This window comes from Vicugna pacos, chromosome 20 (genome assembly GCF_048564905.1).
Source record: "Vicugna pacos chromosome 20, VicPac4, whole genome shotgun sequence".
Taxonomy (NCBI): domain Eukaryota; kingdom Metazoa; phylum Chordata; class Mammalia; order Artiodactyla; family Camelidae; genus Vicugna; species Vicugna pacos.
Window position 1 is genome coordinate 23,302,489 of NC_133006.1, and position 22,101 is coordinate 23,324,589.

The window sequence follows — 22,101 nt, forward strand, 5'->3', positions numbered from 1 at the left end:
TAAATGAGAAGAGATTCAGCATGTTTTTCCTCCTCTCCTCCTTCCTTCTTTCTTGTCTTTATTTGCTGCTCCCTCCTTCTTGCTCTTCTTCTGTCCCTCCCACCTTTTCTTGCTTCTATATTTCTACCTGTCTTACACCTGACCGTTTTTATTATCATGTTTGAAAGAAATGGAATATGAAAGCAATACAGAATGGATAGAGGAAGTCCAAGGGATTCAAAAGAAGAAATAGGACAAAGACAGGAAGAAATGGGAAAGACGATGAGAGAAAATAGGGAAGAAAAGAAGGTAAAGAGTGTTCTATTTTGTTCTTTTGCAGTCTGGAGGAATGCACCATTATATGCTGGTGAGTGATGTGGAATCTGAAGAAGAATGTCCTATTATCGAAGATATCTTAAATGAACACTTGCAGTGTGTGAAACAATATACTGAAAATCAAAGAAACTCCAAAGCATATACAACATGAATGCCATAGATTACTCAATATTTTAACAGATAATCATGTCTTTAAAAAATTAAATTTTAGCAGTTTTTTTTAATTGCATCTTACATTGTGTTTTGAGCATGTGTAGAGCAGTTCACCTGCTAAACTCTAAGGAAACTAAGTGAAAATTAAGTTATTTGGTCAGACACACTGTGTTCCCTACTTCCTCTCAAACATCCTAAATAGATTATAGATATTTATATTGGAGGAACGTTGGGATCTCAAGTCAGACATAATTCAGTGGACTGTAAAAAGAAGTTCAAGGTTTGAAAATGTATATTTTTGGTTGCTATTACCTTTGAGTTAATCCTAGGGAATTTATACTCATAGTATTTTGGACAGACAGGCAGCTTCATCTTTCATATGATGGGTTCTCATGTTTATTTTTTCCTTGCAGATTGGAGGAAAGAAGAATTTGAAGCTGGTGAGCCTATGATGATCTTCAAGGGACCTTGACCTTTGTGGGATAGTCTGGAAGAATGTTGGATGGAAGTGAGCTGGGTCTACCCAGGGCCAGAGGAGTCCTCACAGAATGGGAATCTTCTGGCCCAGGCCTACTAAGACCCTTCCCAGAAACGTGATGGTCCACTTGTCTTTGCAGTAAACATGACCCTGGATGCAGCCACTGCCCATCCTGCCCTCCTTCTGTCTGAAAAAGGGAGACAAGTTACCTGGCAAGAAACATGTCAAGATCTACCCAGCTCTCCACAGAGATTTGACTCCTTTCCCTGTGTGCTGGGTCAGCCACACATCAGGTCAGGGAGATGCTACTGGGAAGTACAGGTTAAGGAAATGCTGTCCTGGGACTTGGGAATTTGTAGGGATAATGTAACCAGGAAGGGGAGAGTCACAATGTCCCCACAGAATGGTTTCTGGGCCATTAGGCTCTATAAGGGAGAATACTGGGCCCTCACCTCTCCAGTAACATCTCTTATTCTAAAAGAAACTCTCTTTAGAGTAGGGATATTCCTAGATTATGAGGCTGGAGATGTGTCTTTCTATGACATGACAGCTGGATCCCACATTTTCACCTTTCCCCAGAATACATTCTGTGGTGACCTAAGGCCACTTTTCAGACTTTGGTCCTCTGAGTCAGGCCCCCTAACCATCTGTCCAGGGGAAGGAGAAAGCTACTGATGTTGTAATTCATATGCCTACCTCTCCATGAAAAATGATTATTTGGGGGCCCCATGAAGATCACAATTCTCCCGCAATGAGATATAAATTGATTTTTTCTACTCCTTACTGGATCATTCTCAAGATGAAACTCTGGGACACAGACTTACAATTGCCCTTCATTTCACGTCTCCCTTCTTCTTTAGTTTTCTTCTTATTATTACCTTTTCCTATGATAACCTCGTATAAATATTAGATTTCCTAGCCTCCCCTGTTGTATATGACTAAATGATAGTGGTGTATTAAATGCTGAATTATAAAGATGTGTTCTTAAAAGAAAATTGTGTCTTTTCTTCTTTACTTTTTCTTCTGGCTGTAATATGTCATGATGGATGGAACTGAAAGAACACGTATGACCCTGTAATATGACATGGATGTCAGAGAAATTAAAAAGAACTTGCATTTTTGACAACTCCATGGATCTACTCCAATGCCCAATTCTCAAATTTTTTTATGTGAGATATAAACTTTTATATCTCAATCAATTTATATGTTCGATATTTGTCACTTGTGATTGATTCTCACCCTTCCTGCTGCACTCTCCCCTTACGTTTGGCAGCAAATGACATCCACAATTGAATATACAGGTGAAACTGGAGATGTAAACTCCAGTCCTTGATTACTTAGCTACCGCTTCTCTTCCAGGGTGTCACTCTAATTAGGCCCCTCAATTTTTCCTGATCATGAGTCACTCCTGAGTTCACTTCCTGACCTTTCTTATTTAGATGCTATGGCTAATAATTTGAAGTATTCTCTTACTAATAAATGAAAATCCTGGTGTCACTGTCCTGTCACATCAACTTTGCAAAATTCCAAATTAATCTAGTTATCCTTTTCTTATACTGGTAGCTTAGCCTGCTATAACATCCCACACAAATGAGTAGATTGTTTCCTTCATACATGTGTACCTATATATCAATTCTTGGACACCAGCAGTATCTGATAATCCTCCTATGCATCTCCAGCCATTTGCATTCCCTTATTTTTCAGGTAATTCCAGTAAAAAAAATTCCACTTTTTTTAAACTTCCAACTCTACTATCCCCTTATTCTCAGTTTATGACTATATTCCCTCTTTGAATAAAAATATGATAGCAAGAGGAAGAAGAAGAAGAAAAAGAAGGATCTATCAGAAGGGTACTGTATGCAGATAACAAACCTATTTAATTGTGCACCTCTCCATTATTCCTTCCTCCTTGTTATATTAAAAGAAATATTCCTCTTCCTTTACAGGAAGCTCCAATTCTTCTTCCCCACATCCATCCTGTACTGCCTCTTTGGTACTTGGATCTACCAATTATTCCTCTTAGCTTTTGTACAAGCTTCTCCCCATAAACCTAAAAATTTTCAAAATCTTTCCCAGGTTAAAATCAAAACAATACAATTTTCCATCAACTCTGTGTCCTCCAATATACTCTCCTAACTCATTCTCTTTTCATAATAAAACTTCTCAGAATGGTTATCCAAATAATCTATTTATATTTCCCTGTTTCCCATTTCCTCCTCTGCATACTCTATATTATGGGTAGAATTGTGTCCTCCACCACCAACCCATACCCCTCAGAATTCACATGTTAAAGTCATAATCCCCAGTATTCAGAATGTGACTTCATCTGGAATTAGGGTCCTTATGAATGTAATTGGCTAAGATGAGGTCATACTGTAGTAGGGTGAGTCCCTAATCCAACATTACTGGTGTCCTCATAAAAAGGTTAAATTTGGACACAAACATGAACACATCATATCAAGAATGGAGTTTGGTGCCACAAGCCAAGGAACGTCCAAGATTGCTGGCAAAGCTTGAAAAGTTAGAAGAGAGGCATGGAACAGATCCTTTTCCTGTACTTTGAGAGGAAGTATAGTCCTGCTGATACCTTGATCTCAGACCTGTAGTTTTCACAACTGTGAGACAACAAACTTCTCTAGTTTAAGCCACTCATTTCTCTAGTTTAAGCCCTAGCAAAGTAATACATTCTATTTTTATTCCAATACATTCTATTTTTATCCCAAGAATTTCACGGAACTTTTCCCACTGAAGTCATCATTCTCTCAGTGGGTCTCAGTGGATACAACAGCAGTTATGTGAACCACATGTGTCTTCAGTACATACCCACATTTCTCTGGAGGGACAGCCTTAGCGCTCCAGTATTTGGGGGAGCCAACTGAGTATAGTCTTCAGGTAATAAGCGCTAGGCATTAAGAAGACAAGCTACACACTCACAAAGAACCATCAATTCCTCTAAAATAGTTTCCTGAAATTCAGTCACAACTTTTCTTTTCAAAAGCAGTATTTGAACCCAACATACTAGTCAAACTTTATCTGCCTGTTTTATGGTTCATCTCCTGTATATTTTATACAGCCTAAGAGATAGTCAAAAAGGAAAGCAAAGAAACAATCCCTTTTAAAATTGCATCCAAAAAAATAAATAAATAAAGTACTTAGGAATAAATCTGACCAAGGAAGTGAAAGACTTATACTCGAAGAACTACAAAACATTGACTAAGGAAATTAAAGACAATTTAAAGAAATGGAAAGATAGCTCATGTTCTTGGATTGGAAGAATTAATATTGTTAAAATGGCCATACTACCCAAAGCAATCTACAGATTTAATGTGATCCCTATCAAATTACCTAGGACATTTTTCACAGAACTAGAACAAATAATCCTAAAATGTATATGAATCACAAAAGATCCAGAATTGCCAAAACAATACTGAAGAAAAAGAATGAAGCTGGAGGAATAACCTTCCCAGACTTTAGACAATACTACCAAACTACGGTAATAAAAACAGCATGGTACTGGTACAAGAACAGACATATGGATCAATGGAACAGAATAGAAATCCCAGAAATAAAACCACAGACTTTTGGTCAATTAATCTTTGACAAAGGAGGCAAGAACACATAATGGAGTAGAGACAGTCTCTCCAGCAAATGAAGTTGGGATAACTGGACAGCTGCATGTAAATCAATGAAGTTAGAATACTACCTCACACCATATACAAAAATAAATTCAAAATGGCTTAAAGACTTAAACATAAGATAAGACACAATAAACCTCTTAGAAGAAAACATAGGGAAAAAAATCTGACTTAAAAATCTTAGCAATGTTCTCCTAGAGTAGTCTACCCAGGCAAAAGAAATAAAGGCAAAAATAAATAAATGGGACCTAATTAAACTTACAAGCTTTTGCACAGCAAAGGAAACCATAAACAAAACAAAAAGACAACCTACAGAATGGGACAAAATATTTACAAAAGATGAGACTGACAAAGGCTTAATTTCCAGAATATATAAACAGCTCATACAATTTAATAAGAAAAAAAAAACCTAATCTAAAAATGGGCAGAAGACTTAAACAAGCAATTCTCCTGTGAAGACATACAAATGGCCAATAGGCAAACGAAAAAATGCTCAATATTGCTAATTAGCAGAGAAATGCAAATCAAAACTACAATGAGGTACCACCTCACACCAGTCAGAATCGCCATCATTCAAAAGTCCACAAACTATAAATGCTGGAGAGGCTGTGGAGAAAAGGGAACCTCCTACACTGTTGGTGGAAGTGTAGTCTGGTGCAGCCATTAGGGAAAACGATATGGAGATTCCTCAAAAGACTACAAACAGACTTCCTATATGATCCAGCAATCCCACTCCTGGGCATATATCCAGAGTGAACCTTAATTCAAAAAGATACATGCACCCCAATGTTCACAGCAGCACTATTTACAGTAGCCAAGACAGGGAAACAGCCTAAATGTCCATCAACAGATGACTAGATCAAGAAGTGGTGTATTTATAAAATGGAATACTATTCAACCATAAAAATATAAAATAATGCCATTTGCAGCAATATGGATGGATCAGGAGATTGTCATTCTAAGTGAAATAAGCCAGAAAGAGAAAGAAAAATATCATATGATATCATTTATATGTGGAATCTAAAAAAAAGATAAATGAAAACAGAAACAGACTCATAGATATAGAAAACAAACTTATGATTACCAGTGCAGGAAGGAGGTGGGAAGGGATAAATTTGGAGTTTGGGATTTGCAGATACTAACTAATATATATAAAACAGATAAACAAGTTCATACTATACAGTATAGGGAACTATATTCAATATCTTGTAGTAACCTATGGTGAAAAAGAATATGAAAATAAATATATGTATGTTCATGTATGACTGAAGCATTATGCTGTACACTAGAAATTGACACAACATTGTAAACTGTTCTATATATACTTCAATAAATATATATATATGCATAATTTTTCTCATCTCATCCAAATACCTAAATTAAAGGATAAGTAAACCTTTAAGATATCAGCTTTGCCTATCAGTCTGAGGCAAACAAAGCATATGGATCAAATGTGATACTTCCTATTCACTACTGTACATTTCTTCAACTGTAACCTCCATCAAATGAAATCCACTGAAAGCTATATATCTGAACTCTTTCCACATTATTTCTTTCTCCCTGTTAGTATTTTAGAATTCCTATTGTGTGTGGTCAGTTTTCTACATCAAATGTCCCCTACCCATACTCGAAGTGCACAGACAGCCCAAAGTTCGTTGTTCTGTTTTCTTTTAACATGTACACTATATCACATTGGCAATAATGAGACATTAAGCCTGGGGGTGTATTCATCAGGGTTCTCCAGAGAAAGAGAAGTAACAGGGTATATCGAAAAAGAGATCTATTGCAAGGAATTGGCTTACACAACTGTAGGGGCTGGCAAGTCTGAAATCTGTACGGTGGGTGAGCAGGCTATAAATTTATGTAAGAGTTGATATTGCTATTGTAAGTTTGAAATCCACAGGGTAAGCCAAGCATGTTGGAAACCCAGGCAAAGTTCCCTGATGCAGTCTTGAGACATGATTCTTTTCTTCCTTGGGAAATCTCAGCCTTTGCTCTGAAGGCCTTCAACTGATTGGATGAGTCCTACCCGTATTACGGACAGTAACTTGCTTTACTTAGATTTGTGATTGTACATTCTTATCACATCTAAAAGATACCTTCATAGCAACATCTAGACTCATCTTTGATCAAATAACTGGGCACAATAGCCTAGGGAAGTTGACACACAGAACTATCACAGAGGGTGTTTTGTTTTTTTGGTTTAGTTTGAATTTGGGTTCAGGTTTATGACGGTAGTAGCAGTTATGATGGTAATACCATAGAATTATCATGTTTCTTCCATTAGAATTTTTCTGCAAATTTACAGTTAGTCTACAGTAAGACAGCTGCAATTCAGAAAACAGGCTGAGATACTAATTTATTTTGTAAAATGTTATACAATCAAATTATATATAATTCTTTTATGGTATGCTATTAACATAGTCAAAATTATGTAGTTTATTATTGTGAATGACTATTGGATTTGTAATGGTTCTGATAACTGTGCAGTATAACTAGAATGAGTCTGTGTCAATAGATAGTCAATTAAAATATGGAGTGATTATTTAAATACTAGCAATTTAAATTTATATATGTAAAAATTTTTAATGATCCCTTCCTCATCAACCTAGACCATAAAAATAGGCCAAATAAGGATTTCCACCATCAAAGTTAATTTTTAAAGTTGGCAGGTAGAGAATCCTAAAACTGGACAGCATTACTCCCCTCCTCCTGCAGCTCGCTGCTTAGCCTAAAAAAATATCTCCATGGACAGTAGGCCTCCAAGATTGAAATGAAAAATGGCTTTGCAAAGAGAGTATGGTCTTTGGAGTCAGAAACTCTGCCATTTGTTGGCTGGGCAACTTCAGATGTTTCCATCTTAAAGGGTTTCATGGTGAAGGTTATTGAGGATTAAATGAGTTTGTACTTGGAAAGTATCTACTACAGAGCCTTATAGTTCCTAGACACTCAATAAAAGGGAGTCTTACTGCTCTTCTTGTTCTCCACAATGGCTTATGGAATCCCATTCACTGGCTCATTCTTCCTAGCACCACAGACCTTTTAACTTTCCCTTACTGTCTAACTCCATCACCTCAGCTTCATGGTTCACCCTTCATTTGTTTCAAGGTTCCTCTTTTTAAATATTTATAAAAATATATTTTATAAATATAAATTAAAGGTCCCTCTATTTAAACAAAATGTTTTTCATTTTTAATCATCAAACATTTATTTAGTGTCTAATCTATAGGAGGTTCTTTGCCTTAAGAGTTACAAAGATGAATGAAATCCAATCTCTGGCCTCAAAATCTCTGGAAAATTAGAAATTATTCCAGAGCCCAGATAGAGTAAGCGCCCTTCCAGTATCTTAAATTTAATGTCCTCCAAAGTATTCTGAAATCTTCCCAGCCTCTTGATCCTCCTCTTGCCTTTCTAAGTTCTAGTTCTTTGTTATGACACAGATTCCAGAACTTTCATAGGCCATACTCCTGTAGTCTGCTTAGGTCTGATCAACCTGAGCCACATAATTCCTCTGCGACCCTCTGCACCCTTACCTACAAGGGCATTCCTCACATCCAAGTTCATACTGCTCAAAACAGTGAGCTTGGGGTGTTCATTTTATCTTGATCTCCCTCTGACAAAGAAATCCAGATGACGCAGAACCCACTGAAGACAGTATCTGGAAAATGGCAGTCCTGGGTATGGTGACTCCTTCTCTGAGGCCTCCTTGACTTTGTTCGCTCAGGAGTCTTCTCTTTGGGAACTTTATCTTCCTTGCCTACTTTCTTTCAAATTCAATACCCTTTCTTTCACTCTCTTCGACTTCTCTAGAAATGTGGGGAAAACAACACATTCAACTCAGCTCTAGAGTGAGAGTGCCTATTTCTCCTTCAGTCTGATCAGTTTTGAATTGGTCAAAGAAACCAGCTACCTTCCAGAGCAATAGGAAAATTCCTTAGCCTGTTATCTCACTTCCTATAATATTGCTCACTTTATAATCTTTCTCAGCTCTTCCTCTTATTTTCCTCATAAATGGAAAGGATCATTTTCTAAATGGCCTAAAGCAAGAACATTTCAGACACCATTCAAAGGGAGTACTATTTTCCTGAGGCTTGATCCAAGTACACCACCTGCTTATCCCTTCCTCCCCTAAGGATTATTTCACGTCAGATATGAAATTTTTACTTTCATGATAGGGGCCAAACTACTTACTATTCATTTTAGGAGTCCATTAGGAGCAAATCTCTTAAGGTTAATTTGGTAAGGAATTTTCTCACATGATCTAACACCTAAAAGACTCAGTAGACATTGGCCTAATTTGCTCCAGTTGGAGGTGTATCATTACATTTTGAGGTGAATTCATATACTGCTTTTTTGCAGTAGCCTTAATATTGTTGTAATTAATTTTCTTAGCCCTTCAGAGTTAATTTTTCTTCTGAATTTTTCTTTTTTTATTGAGTTATAGTCATTTTACAATGTTGTGTCAAATTCCAGTGTAGAGCACAATTTTTCAGTTATACATGAACATACATACATTCATTGTCACATTCTCTTTCACTGTGAGCCACCACAAGATCCTGTGTATATTTCCCTGTGCTACACAGTACAATCTTATTTTTTTATTTACCTATTCTACATTTTGAAATTGTCATAGGCAGATTTATGGTTGGTTCTTTCATTCACTCCTTCCTCTCATTCTTTCTCCCATCCTTCCTCTCTTCCTGCCTCCTTTCTTTCTTTTCTTCTTCCCTCCTTACTTCTTGTTTCCTTTCTGCCTTTTTTTCTTCCTTTCTTTTTCTTCTGAAGCTTCCATAGTCTCTGCTCTTCATAACCATAGCAAGATATCTAAGATATTCTCTCCTATGACACAGAAACAAACACAGGTTAGGAAGTCCCACTGTGCTTTCTCCTATTCACCACAGTAACAACCCTCATAAATATCTATCTTATATGAGGAGCTTAGTAGGTGATAACTGAAAAGTCTTTTCCAATGATAAGAAATTTCTGTCCTCTACTGTGGCTTTCATTAATATGAAATAAATGACCTTCAGTCAGGGGCTTCCAAAATTTTTGTATCACTAATCCATGCAAAAATTTTAAGTATGCATTCCTTATATATGTCTATGTTAAATTTTTAGGAACATACTATTCTACTGATATATATGTTTTAAAACAGAAAACCTATTAATTTTAAAGCTATAAGATAAAAATATACATATATATATATAGACAAAAATATAACATAAAAATAGAACAATATTTTTCTCATATCCCAATGGATTGCTTGGCATACCACTGATTGCCTCTAATCTTCTCTTGCCCACAGAATAAGGGGTTCAATGAGGAGGAAATCTGTCAGATTCCCCACTCTAAACCATGGGGGCATAGCATCTGAGGGTCTTAGTATCTGACCAAAAGGAGGAGCAGAAAAGCCAAGAAATGGGCAGGAAAAGAAATGTGAGGACAATAAGATGATGAAGAGAAAGGAAGAAAGGGGTTGAGGTGGCAGAAAAGTGGATGAAGGGAAAATGTAAGAAGTGAAGGGAAATGTAAGAAGTATGTAAGAAGTGACCAGACGTTGTCTCTGATAATAACAAGTTTTAAATAAATAGGCCTACAGGTGAGTTTTTGTTTCAGAAATAACTTTGGCCGTCATCTTGACTCTACTGGGATTTGCCATTCTGGCTATTTTGTTAACAAGATGGACACAACGCAAGCAAAAGGGTGAGTAACAATGAGTCAAAAGGGAGATTCCCTATAAAAGTCACAGAGGAAGGGATGCCAAGATTCAGTTTGAGTTCATTTCTATTTATCAGATATCTAGAGACCTTGCCAATATTCTGGAATCTGTTTCAGCATATGAATCAAAGAATCTCTGACCTATTAGTGATTCCTCTGCAGTTTTAAACTCCCAAAGCTCATGTTACCTATAATGCCAACCAAAAAAAAAAAAAAAACCCACATTGAGTTTAACAATAGTAATAATAAGAATACTCTAAAAGAAAGCTATCTGAACTCCAAGGGAAATTAGTGCGGAAAAGAAAACAGAAGAGTGAAGACATTGTGGTAGTAGGTATCACTAGCTAACATAATATAGGAAGAATTCAATAATTTTAATGACTTAATTTTGGGGAGGTGATAAGAAGAAACAAATATAGAGTAGTACTTGTCAGAAACAGAATGGGGCTTACAAAAACAATGACCTATTTCTATGCCAAGAGATGTCTCCAGGATTTTTCTTAGCATCTTTCCCACTCCTTTCAAATCAGCTGCATCCCCTCTTTATTTCTCATCTTCTGTGCCTGTGAGCTCTCAGAAAATAGTAAGTGGCATGGCAGGATAGATAAAACAGGGCTGGCTGGAAGCACTGAGAAGAGGTGGGAACCAGTAATGCATCATGTCAAGAAGACCATTTGGGGAGCAAAGAAGAAAAGTTTAGAGTGAGGACAGTAGAACAGGAAGAAGAACATCTCTCATAAGCAGCTAATAGAAATACTTTTGCTTAATTCTTCCACAGAAATTGATGTCTCAAGATACAGTTCTGAACAAAGTAAGTACTTATACCCACGAGAAACAGAAAGATAGTAAATAAGCATTTATGGAATAAATCAGGGACCAAATCAGTCTTGTTACCATTTCCAGCACCTTGCATAGTGCATCACTCCCTGAACTGAACTACTAAGTTCCTGGGAGAAATCTACCAGAGATTTCTATGCAACAATGAGTGCCAAACTGGAATTTGGCAGGATGAAATAGTAATGGATAGATCTGCATGATTATGAAGCTCTCTTCTGATGTCTCCTGTGGTCCAAGAACAGCCAAAGAGATACCAAACTATTGAAATAGCAGACTCCTCAGGCAATGAAGCAGAAAGTCTAAACCTGGTAGGGAAGAAGACCTCAGCAAGGGAGCCATGGAGAAAAATCTAGCATAGCTAGGAATAATGACAGTGAACATAAGATAATTATGATTGAGAAGGAGAGCACCACATTAAAGATGTGAAGAGGTGAAGCAGATTTTCCACAGCAATATACAGTGAGATGCCAAAGTTACTGAAAGATAGCCCAGGATTACTAAGAAAAGAAAAACATGAGCTAGATGCTGGAGTACCAAGAGGGAAAAGCATCTTTGAGGTCCCTTCTGATTATTATCTAGCCTGGATAATATTAAGGAAATGGTGAATAGCATGGTCACTTAGCTATTCATGCACAGTCCCTAGTTCCTAACAAAGTAAATTAATTCCCACCATTACTCACTATCAGGAGATCATGTCTACATTAGCTCTCAGAGTCTTAAAGTCTCGCTAATTTTCAAGAAGCAAAATCATGGAGCCCTCTCTCCTTTTTTCTCCAGGTGCCAGTCTTCTGGACTGTGAGGATGGTAGAGGTAAATAGATTAGGAACTACTAGAGAATTAACGGAGAAAAAGTGCTCTTTAGAGAACAAAATGGACTTATCTTCCTTTAAGCATGATCTGTCAGGTCAGCACATCTTCTGTTGTTATAATATCCAACTGCCAATCATCTCTCTACATAGATAAACACAAGAAAGACTGAGCATTTTTTTTTCTGAGAGAAGGCAAATATGTTTCCTTCCTAAGAACACTAAAAGAATTCTTTCCAGCTTCTGTTTATCCCAAGATCTTGGAAAGATTAAGGAACCTCCATGAAACAATTTTCTGATGCATAAAATGGGGATAAAATACATAATTTATGGGCAGTCATGAAGATTGAATGCTATATGTGAAAAGACACTTTGTAAGCTGTAAAGGATAATAGGTGAGCACAACTTATATTATTATCTCCATTTTAGAAGATGAAATTGATGCTCAAAAGTTAAGAGACTTACCCAAATTCACCTAGCAAAGGGAGGAGTTGGCTAGTGAACCCAGGTTTGTGGCCCTGAATTCAATACCCATATTCTTATGTCATACTATCCCCACTTAGTTTAAGACAAAGGCTCATTTTATACTGAGCCTCAGTATTTATTATTATAGAGTTACACTCTGTCCCTCAAATCAGAACATGTGGTCTGACATGAGTGAGGAATAATAATAAAGATCATTTAAAATAAAACATCTAAAAATCTGATGGTCCTAAGGTGATTGCAAAGCACTGTCTACTTTTTTATAGAGACACACCACACACACACACACACACACACACACACACACACGCACACTGCAAGCACATAGATTCATATCTCTAAGAGGAAAGAAAAGAGGAGGTAGCTTGATCACTCTGCTTGCTGCCATGCCCCACACTTGAACTCTTGGCCCATTTCCTCTCTTCTTACCTTTGTGATTTATCTGTCATGACTGACATGCAAAGCACTGTCAACTGAAAAAAATGCACAACATGAGAGCTGTGAGTTAAGTTTTATCTGGGGCAAAATGAGGACTATAGCCCAGGACATAGCATTTCAGATAGCTATAAAGAACTGCTCCAAAGAGGTAGGGGGAACGTCAGTCAGTATTATATACGAAGGGCAGATGTGCAATCAAGAACACATTTTAGTAGAAGTTTGCTGCTAGTCACGAAGAGCAGATGCCACTGTTAATGATTTTAGTGCTTTTCTAGATATGAGGAGATGCAAGAATTTGGGCTCATAAAATCTCCTGAAAATATTTAACTATCTGAAGGCCTGTTATGCCAGTTTTTCCCAGAGTACAGGGTGCCTCATTCCTGATCTCCATCCTCAAATTCTCTCAGGGTGTGTTAAAAGGTCAGTGGCTGCAGCAGCTTGTGATTTAATCATTGTGTAGCGACAGGTGGCAAGTGTAAATTTTTAGTTAGCAGGGCCATGGCATCCCTCTTTCTTTCCTGAAATGAAATCCAAAGAAAATGGGAACACCACTGTGAAAGTAGAAAAATATCTTAGTAGTTGGATTTAGACTAATAATAAAACATTTCTTGATGAATTGTTAGTTAACTTAAGATGTCTTGACTTTTTCCCCAAAAGATTTTTCCTCTCAAAGATCTAAAAGAGGAAGAGGTAAATAGATTTTCACCTAATAAAAAAATAATATAGACATAGTTGTCAAGGTAGAGTCTCATGCTTTTATCTTATCTTTTAGGATTCCAGCATTCATATTCAACAGAAAGTGGTAAATAAATTAGATCCTGAATTGCTAAGAAATTAATGCAGAAATTGTTTATGAGAAATTAAGACTCTCATACTTTTTTCCTTAATCCTCTAGGTACTTCATATGATGATCGAGGTAAGTGTATTTAGAGATTATGGTAAAGTTAAAGGAAAATCCATGTTTGTTTCCTGTTATAACATAAGGGGCTATAAAACCTACCAGCTAAAAAGTCAAGTAACCAAAGTAGCACATAGAAGATTCTGAGATATGTTCAGAAATGTTCACCTTCACACTGTGAGGGACATTTTTCCCAGTGCTATTCAATTCCTTTCTTAGTCGCCTCCTAATCATTTAACAAAAGTAATCTGAGTACTCAAGAGAAATTTTGTATCCCAGAGCTCAGAAATGCTAACCACTCAGTGAGCCTTTCTTAATATAAATGGAAGAAAAAGTCCCTGACAACTCATCACATTAGGGTAGGACCTGTGTGTACTGAAATTCCAAGGTCACAAAAAAATGCTGCTATTGTCTACTGCTTTCTGGAGGGTTTTTTCTTTTTTTTTTTTTCTTTTTTTAATTAATAGACTTTATTTTTTAGAGCAGTTTCAGGTTCACAGCAAAATTGAGCAGAAAATACAGAGAGTACACACATAACCTTCCCCACTCACACATATATACTCCCCTACCCTCAACATCTCTCATCGGTGTGGCATATTTGGTAAAATCTATGAACCAACACGGACACATTATTATCAACCAAAGTCCATAGTTTACATTAGGGTTCACTCTTGATGTTGTACAGGTATTATCTACAGTTGTCATTTATATCTCATGTTTCTTAGGAAACAAACCTCCTCAGCAACAGTTAATCAGCGAAACACATTTAACCAGTGCAAGAAGCTACATAATTTGAAGAATTTAAGGGTACATAGATAAGCAAAACAAAACCATACACAATAGGAAAGGAAGAGAATTAACATGTACTCAGCACCTACTACATGCTAGTCACTCTGGTGAGCATTTTTCATTTTGATTTATTTAATATCTACAAACGACCTTGTCAACCACACAAGGACAAACCACCCATATAGTACCCCCAACCCCCTGGCTGTCCAAGTCCTCTACTACCCTTTAGGTTGCTTTGCTGCGAATTAGAGAGTGCTCCTTCTTCCAGGAAGAGGCAGCCCTACAGCAGGGACACTGTTAGGGATTTTAGTCCCCATATCTCTTTGTGCAGTGAACAACCTATATAACTATAATGCAGTGGTCATGAAGATATACAAAAGGCATCTCACTCTTAACATATCCTGATTCCTGATTCCTTCTACAGACAGGTACTGGCACTTGTAGTCACCCAGTGCTCAGGCCAAATATCTTGAAGTCATCTTTAACTCCTTTTTCTCACTATCCTCAACTAATCCACCAGAAAATCACATATGTGATACTTCCAAATTATATTCCAAATCAGACCACTTTTCACCATGATGACAGTCTTAACCCAAGCAACCAACATCTCTTGCCTGAACTACTTCAGCTGTCTTCTAACTGGTTTCCTTGCTTCTACCTTTGCCCACTTACAGTCTGTCCCCCTCACCAATCAGGGTGATCTTTAGTAAGTAGTTCTAAGGTAAAGAGGTTTGAGTGGCAACTCAGGCCACCCAAATGATTTTACTTTCAACTCTACAGCCTATTCAAAAGGTTCCATAAAACACACCCTTAAATGAAATTATTAATCCAGCACATAGACATGCTCTTTCTGGAAAAAAAAAAAAAGACACCAAGGAAGTATGTGTTTTCTGTTGGGTCCCACAACCATTAAAAAAAAAAAAAGTAGTTCTAAAATAAATCAGTTAATTTACTATACATGAATATCCCTAATTTATAGAAGAGAAACATTTGTATAAAAAATGTTAAATGATTTGCCCAAGGCCACAGGGCTTGCAGGCAACTGAACTTGGATATGAACTTAGAGTTGACTGACTGCAAATTTCATATTTAGTTCTATCTTAATTATTAATTTTCTGGTTATGGATCATTAGTGTATAGTCTGCAATCTTAGCTTCCAGGCTACCCGTGCATTCTTAGGGGAAACTTGCATCAGTAAACATTTTACTGTTGTCTGAATAAACCATAATTTAAAAATAGAGGCAAATGACAATTTCTCTGACTTTCAAATCTCCTCTAAGGTAGCCCTATAAATCTCAATCATCCTAAGTTTCTAACTTCCCAAGTTCTACTAGTCTTCCCTCTGTCATTTCTGGACATAGAAATTTAAATTTGCTGGTCAATTTGAGACTATGGAAATCTTCTGACAGGAAAATATTAAGTAAGGTTATTATATTAGTCTAGGTACATGAAATTTAGTACTTAAATCTTAGTTGGATTTAAATACATTCATACTATATATTAAAGTTGCAGTGATAATTCAAAAATTTTGAATTAACTGAATCTATCTTTAATGTTATTGTTTATAGCAAATGTAAGTGTAGCACATGAACGTGTTCAGCATCTCTTAATATTTTCTATCTTTAAAATAGCCACAGAACCATGAGAAGCAAGTAACATTAGTGTAAAACAGGGAAGATTTTGTGTGTTTGGGGCTTAATTCCCATCATAATGACAATCAAGTACAGAAGGAAAGCATTCATTTTCAGAAAAGGAACTGAGAAAAAATATACATGTTATCTTTACAGTTCTGGGTAGATCTTTCACTACCTATACTTTAGTAAAATATCAAATGATAGTACTGTGCAACATAATTTAAGTCATTTCCAGAGCGTCAGTATTATTTATTTTTACACTTTCATGAAAATAATAGTGATAACATGACAACTTTTTGTGTAACTTGCTTTGTCTCCAGAGCTTTTAGAAAGTCTATTTCCTAGATAAACAAGATTACACTGTATAGCACAGGGAAATATACACAAAATGTTATGATAAATCACAGAGAAAAAAATGTGACAATGAGTGTGTATATGTCCATGAATGACTGAAAAATTGTGCTGAACACTGGAATTTGACACAACATTGTAAAATGATTATGAATCAATAAAAAATGTAAAAAAAAAAAAAAGAAAGTCTATTTCCATGACATCATTAAGAAACAAGTTTCAGGTCATAGGATATACATCCAATCACAATAAGTATATGCATATGTATTCATTATAATTTGCCATATCTTCATTGAACTTGAATTTTCAATCAGCTGAGTAAATAATTTTTCATTTCTTATTTGGCCTCATCTTATCTTATAACTAATATATTGCTTTGTTTTAGTGTTTCCATGTATAGTTTATTATTTCTTCTCACTGCACATTTACCTGAGTTAACCTTTGACTGCTTTTTTTTTTAACATTTTTCCATTGAGTAATAGTCATTTTACAATGTTGTGTCAATTCCAGTGTAGAGCACAATTTTTTCAGTTATACATGAACATACATATATTCATTGTCACATTTTTTTTCACTGTGAGCTACCACAAGATCTTGTATATATTTCCCTGTGCTATACAGTATAATCTTGTTTATCTATTCTACATATGCCTGTCAGTATCTACAAATTTCGAACTCCCAGTCTGCCCCTTCCTACCTTCCCCCGCCCTTGGCAACCATAAGTTTGTATTCTATGTCTGAGTCTGTTTCTGTTTTATATTTATGTTTTGTTTTGTTTTTAAGATTTCACATATGAGCAATCTCATACGGTATTTTTCTTTCTCTTTCTGGCTTACTTCACTTACAATGACATTCTCCAGGGACATCCATGTTGCTGCAAATGGTGTTATGTTGTCAGTTTTTATGGCTGAATAGTATTCCATTGTATAAATATACCACCGCTTCTTTATCCAGTATTCTGTTGATGGACATTTAGGCTGTTTCCATGTCTTGGCTATTGGAAATAGTGCTGCCACGAACATTGGGGTGCAGGTGTCACTCTGAAGTAGGGTTCCTTCTGGATATATGCCCAGGAGCAGGATTCCTGGGTCATAGGGTAAATCTATTCCTAGTCTTTTGAGGAATCTCCATACTGTTTTCCACAGTGGTTGCACCAAACTGCATTCCCACCAGCAGTGTAGGAGGGTTCCCCTTTCTCCACAGCCTCTTCAGCATTTGTCATTTGTGGACTTCTGAATGATGGCGATTCTGACTGGTGTGAGGTGATACCTCATTGTAGTTTTGATTTGCATTTCTCTGATAATTAGTGATATTAAGCATTTTTTCATGTGCCTGTTGACTGCTTTTTTATGTCATTTGACTCATAAACTAAGGGCATAAGGAGATTTTGCCTCCAGTTTCTTGCCTACTTGGATGTTTGAGGGTGTTGATTGGATAATCCTCTATAATAATGTCAAAACTACAGACAGAAAATCCAAACTAACTTTTCTTCATTTTGTATTTTTAGAGGGATACAAAGGAAATTACAGTAAGTATCCTCTTGTTTCTCAAAAAAGTTTGTTTCCCGTTAGTAACATTTCCCTAGATTGTAAACGCTTTGAGGAAAGAAAAATTCTATCAGTTTATATAAATACTAAGCAGTAAGTAAAGTCTCCTAGTGGTGATTTAGGATGGTCTATCAGTAATTGACTGAGATGGAAGAAAAAAATAGAGAAGATGGTGAGTGTGAGAAAAGGGAAGTGATAGAGATAAAAGGCTAGAAGAAAAAAAGAGACAGAAAGGAGGGAGAGAGGGATAAGGACAGAAAAAAATGTAAGCGAAAAAGTTTCATAGGAATAGCAACCATCTACTAAAAGATGAAACTCTGTAGAGATTGAAAGGGTGAGAGATCTGGTAGGCGTGGTCTCCAGTACCCACCACCAGGTCAGTGGATCTCCCTGGGCCTGGGCTTCATCTCCTGAGAGAAAGTCACAATGATTGAAGCTAATATGCAAAGGTTAAGAATTCAAATTCTGATGATTTGCCTCATGTGTCTGTGTGTGTGTTTTAGCACCATCAGCCAACTCCCTCGGTAAGTTCTTTGTGGTTTCCTTTCTATTATCATCTGGTTTGCAAGCCCTGTAGTTCTTGTATTTGTTTTTTCTTTCTCCTAAAGAAGTTTTTAAAATAAAATTCAAAAATAGTTAACACTAGTAAATCTACACCCCAGATTTGATAACTGATATTTTGTCATAATTCTCAACTGACAGATAATTAGAAATTTTTTGTCTCCATTCCTAGATCCATTCTACTCTTCTTTCTTCCCAAAGAGTTATAAATCCTTTAAGTTTATTTTCATGTATTTATATAATCTCTATGTAACACTGAAAAATAAATAGTATTGTTTTGTATGTATTTTTTTTTAATTTTACTAAATAGCATCATTCTGAAAGTATCATTGCAACTTGCTTTTTTCCCCAAATCATGGTAATATTGAGATATACAGAAACTCTGGTTATGCATTTTAATTGCTGAATGTCAAGTTTACAAATACACATTATTTATTCTTTTTCCTACTAATGTGTTCTTAATGTTTCCAATTTCTGCTATCACAAGTAATGCTGAAAAATGTTCTTAAGGAAGTGGAAAATAGTTTATCCAAGGTACTGACCCTGAAGCGGAATTAATGAATTACACAGTGTATGAACATTTATGTAAGTTAGACACATTTTATTTCTTTTTTTCTTTTTTGGAGTGGGGAAGGTAATTAGGTTTATTTATTTAGGCTTATTTTAGAGGAGGGACTGAGGATTGAACCCACAACCTCATGCGTGCTAAGCATGCACTCTACCACTTGAGCTATACCTTCCCCTCTAGGCACATTTTAATTTTCTAAAAAATGTTTCGAGTTACATGGTAGTTACATAGGAGGCCCACCAACATGTGTAAAAGTTTCCCATTTCCCTGCATCAATAACAACCTTAGATTTTGTCTTACTTTCACATTATTGCCACTTGAATAAGTGTAAAATTTTTTAATTTGCATTTTCCTACTCACTTCTGAAATTGAGTATCTTCTCATATGTCTGTTGACTAGTTAGGCTTCACCTTACACAAATTATTTACTTTACTTATATATCTATTAGGTTATTGATATGTAGGAACTTTTTATGATTATGAAGGCTAATTATTTGTTTTGTGTTCAATATTGCAAATATCTCCTCCAATTCTGTCTCTTAGTTTTAAATTTTTATCATGTTTCTGGACACTTAGAAGGTCCCCATTCTCCCTCCCTGTCCTTACATATAATTTATTGAAATATTTGTAAATCTTTGTTTTCTTTTAGAGTTTGTGGGGGGGGTTGTTTTTTGATTTTTGATTTTTTTTGGCCTTTCTTATCACAAAGATGTTATCCTACACTTTCTCATAATACAGTTTCTCTTTCCATATATAGAACTTTAATCCAAACTGATTTGTTTATACTTTGGGGGTTGTTTTTCGTTTGTTCAAACATTATAGAGTCTAACTCTGAAAAACCAATTGCTCCAACTGAACTTATTGAATCATGCATTCTTTCCCTACTGATTTGTAATACTTCCTTCATGATATGCTTAGTTTTTCCTTGGATTTTCTCCTCTGTTTCAATGATCTTTTGTCTTGCTGACAGATACTAAACTGCTTCCATTACTAAAGCTTTATGATAACATTTACCATGAGGAATGGCACATTCTCTCTGTTCTTTTTTTTCAAAAATGCTATGACTATTCTTGTACTTTTACTCTTACACTAGAATGTTTAGAATCAATTTCTCTAGTTCCATATGACTCACAAGACTCCTTTCAACTTCCCACTTCCTCTTTTCAGGACTCTTAAGATTACATTGGGCCCACACAGATCATCTAAAACAATCTCCCTATTTCAGGGTCAACTGATTAACAACATTAACTCCATTTGCATCCTTAATTCCCCTGAACCATGTAACCTAACATATTCCCAGGTTCCAGGGATTAGGAAGTGACCACAGAGGGGCAGAGAGAGGACAGACTCTATATTGTCTCCTTATTTCTCTCTACTGGGTCCTGGATGACTTCCCTCAGATTTATCATTCATTAATTCTTCAGCCAAGCCTGTTTTCTTTGTTTACCCATCTAAACAACATTATAATTTAATGACTGTATTTTCTACATTTGCTATTTCCATTTTGTTCTTAGTCAAATACAGCTGCTTCTGATTAATGTTATTGCTGCTTTATGGATTCTGTTCTTTCATTAGTATCTTTGAATATTTGAAACATACTTGTTTGAAAATTCCTTTTGAATTGCTCTTCTTACATGTGTTGTCCCATTTGTTGTGGCCACTGTCTATCACATCAGTAGGTTTCCTCAAATGTATTTTGACTTTAGTCTGTGAGCTCATTGGTTATCATTTGTTAGAGTTTCTCATAAACTCTGTTGTGCAATAATCCCATTACTACATAGATTTTATAGGCCAATTTTCATAATAGTTTCTGCATGCATAGCTTCTTCCCTACATGAGGTGTTCAAATGTGGGTTCTATACCTGAACTCAGCTTACCTTGAGGGTTCTACCATTGCTGAAAACTTAGTTTTCAACCATGGCCTGATGCAAGCAAGTCATTTCCTGGCATACTCTGCCTGAACAACAGGTAGGGATTAATGGTGCCCTTTTCACAGATAATTCTTTTGCGAGCCTTAGATATACAGGAAGATTCATGCCAGGTTGTTACAATGCATGAGGCCTGTGACCTTGATGTTTGCTCCTGATCTGGTGTTGACAATCCAGCCTCCAGATATGTAGGATATGTGGGTGATGAAACCTATCATTCACTATCAAAAGTATGGGCTCCCTCTTGATACATGGCTCTGGGACACTTTTCTTTCTAGTTTTCAAGCTCAGCTCTACATTTTAAATGTTTAAAGAATATTATGCCCAACTTTTCCCAGTGATTACAGAAGAGGGTAAAATATCCATCTTGACAGTGAGCCCCGTTCCCTGCCTTGACTCTTTATTTTCTAATACTCAGGTACATCCTAATTTTTCTTGTTATTCAGCATCCCCAGATGACACATATGATTTTAGAAATTTAGAAACTCTTTTTTGAAGCAGTTATGTAGTAATAATTTGGTGCAACAAAGGCTCTTTCAGACAAGAAGGAAAAAAAGAAAGAAAATTGAGGAGAGGGGAGAGGAGGAAGAGGAGAAACAAAGAAAAAAGGAAAGAATAAAAGCAGTAGGATCAGAAATGAAAGAAGATTTGGAGGCAGGAAAATTTCCATGGACTGAGAAACTGGCAATCACCAAAATAGTGTTATTCTTTTACTAAAAGAGATTAAAGGATGGGCTGCAAAGATCTTGCCATCCTGCCCTACGGTAAGAGTATTACCGACGGAATAAACAAAGTCTGAAGTTCATACCCAAAAAGCAATCCATAGGTGGATATCCATCTTCCCACCACATTACATTGTAACTGACAACAGAAAATGGAATGTGACCCATTGCTGCCCTCTCTCCCATAATCTCTTCCTAACATCATAGCTATGGGATCTCAGTTCTCCCTGAGACACACAGA

At 36.2% G+C, this 22,101-nt stretch overlaps 1 protein-coding gene across 22 annotated transcripts in view; it reads left to right on the plus strand.

Annotated features, from left to right (window-relative positions):
- Positions 1-8,038: 8,038 nt before the first annotated feature.
- The window catches only part of TSBP1 (testis expressed basic protein 1), a 55,333-nt gene continuing 41,270 nt past the window's right edge, over positions 8,039-22,101 (plus strand). For all 22 annotated transcript variants that reach the window (XM_072945270.1, XM_072945281.1, XM_072945286.1 and 19 more), the window contains exons 1-8: positions 8,039-8,259; positions 10,198-10,284; positions 11,078-11,110; positions 11,914-11,946; positions 13,636-13,665; positions 13,759-13,779; positions 18,043-18,063; positions 18,586-18,606. In XM_072945270.1, coding sequence (XP_072801371.1) covers positions 8,247-8,259; positions 10,198-10,284; positions 11,078-11,110; positions 11,914-11,946; positions 13,636-13,665; positions 13,759-13,779; positions 18,043-18,063; positions 18,586-18,606 — 259 coding nt within the window. In that variant the 5' untranslated portion in view covers positions 8,039-8,246. The remainder of the gene's footprint in view (positions 8,260-10,197; positions 10,285-11,077; positions 11,111-11,913; positions 11,947-13,635; positions 13,666-13,758; positions 13,780-18,042; positions 18,064-18,585; positions 18,607-22,101) is intronic.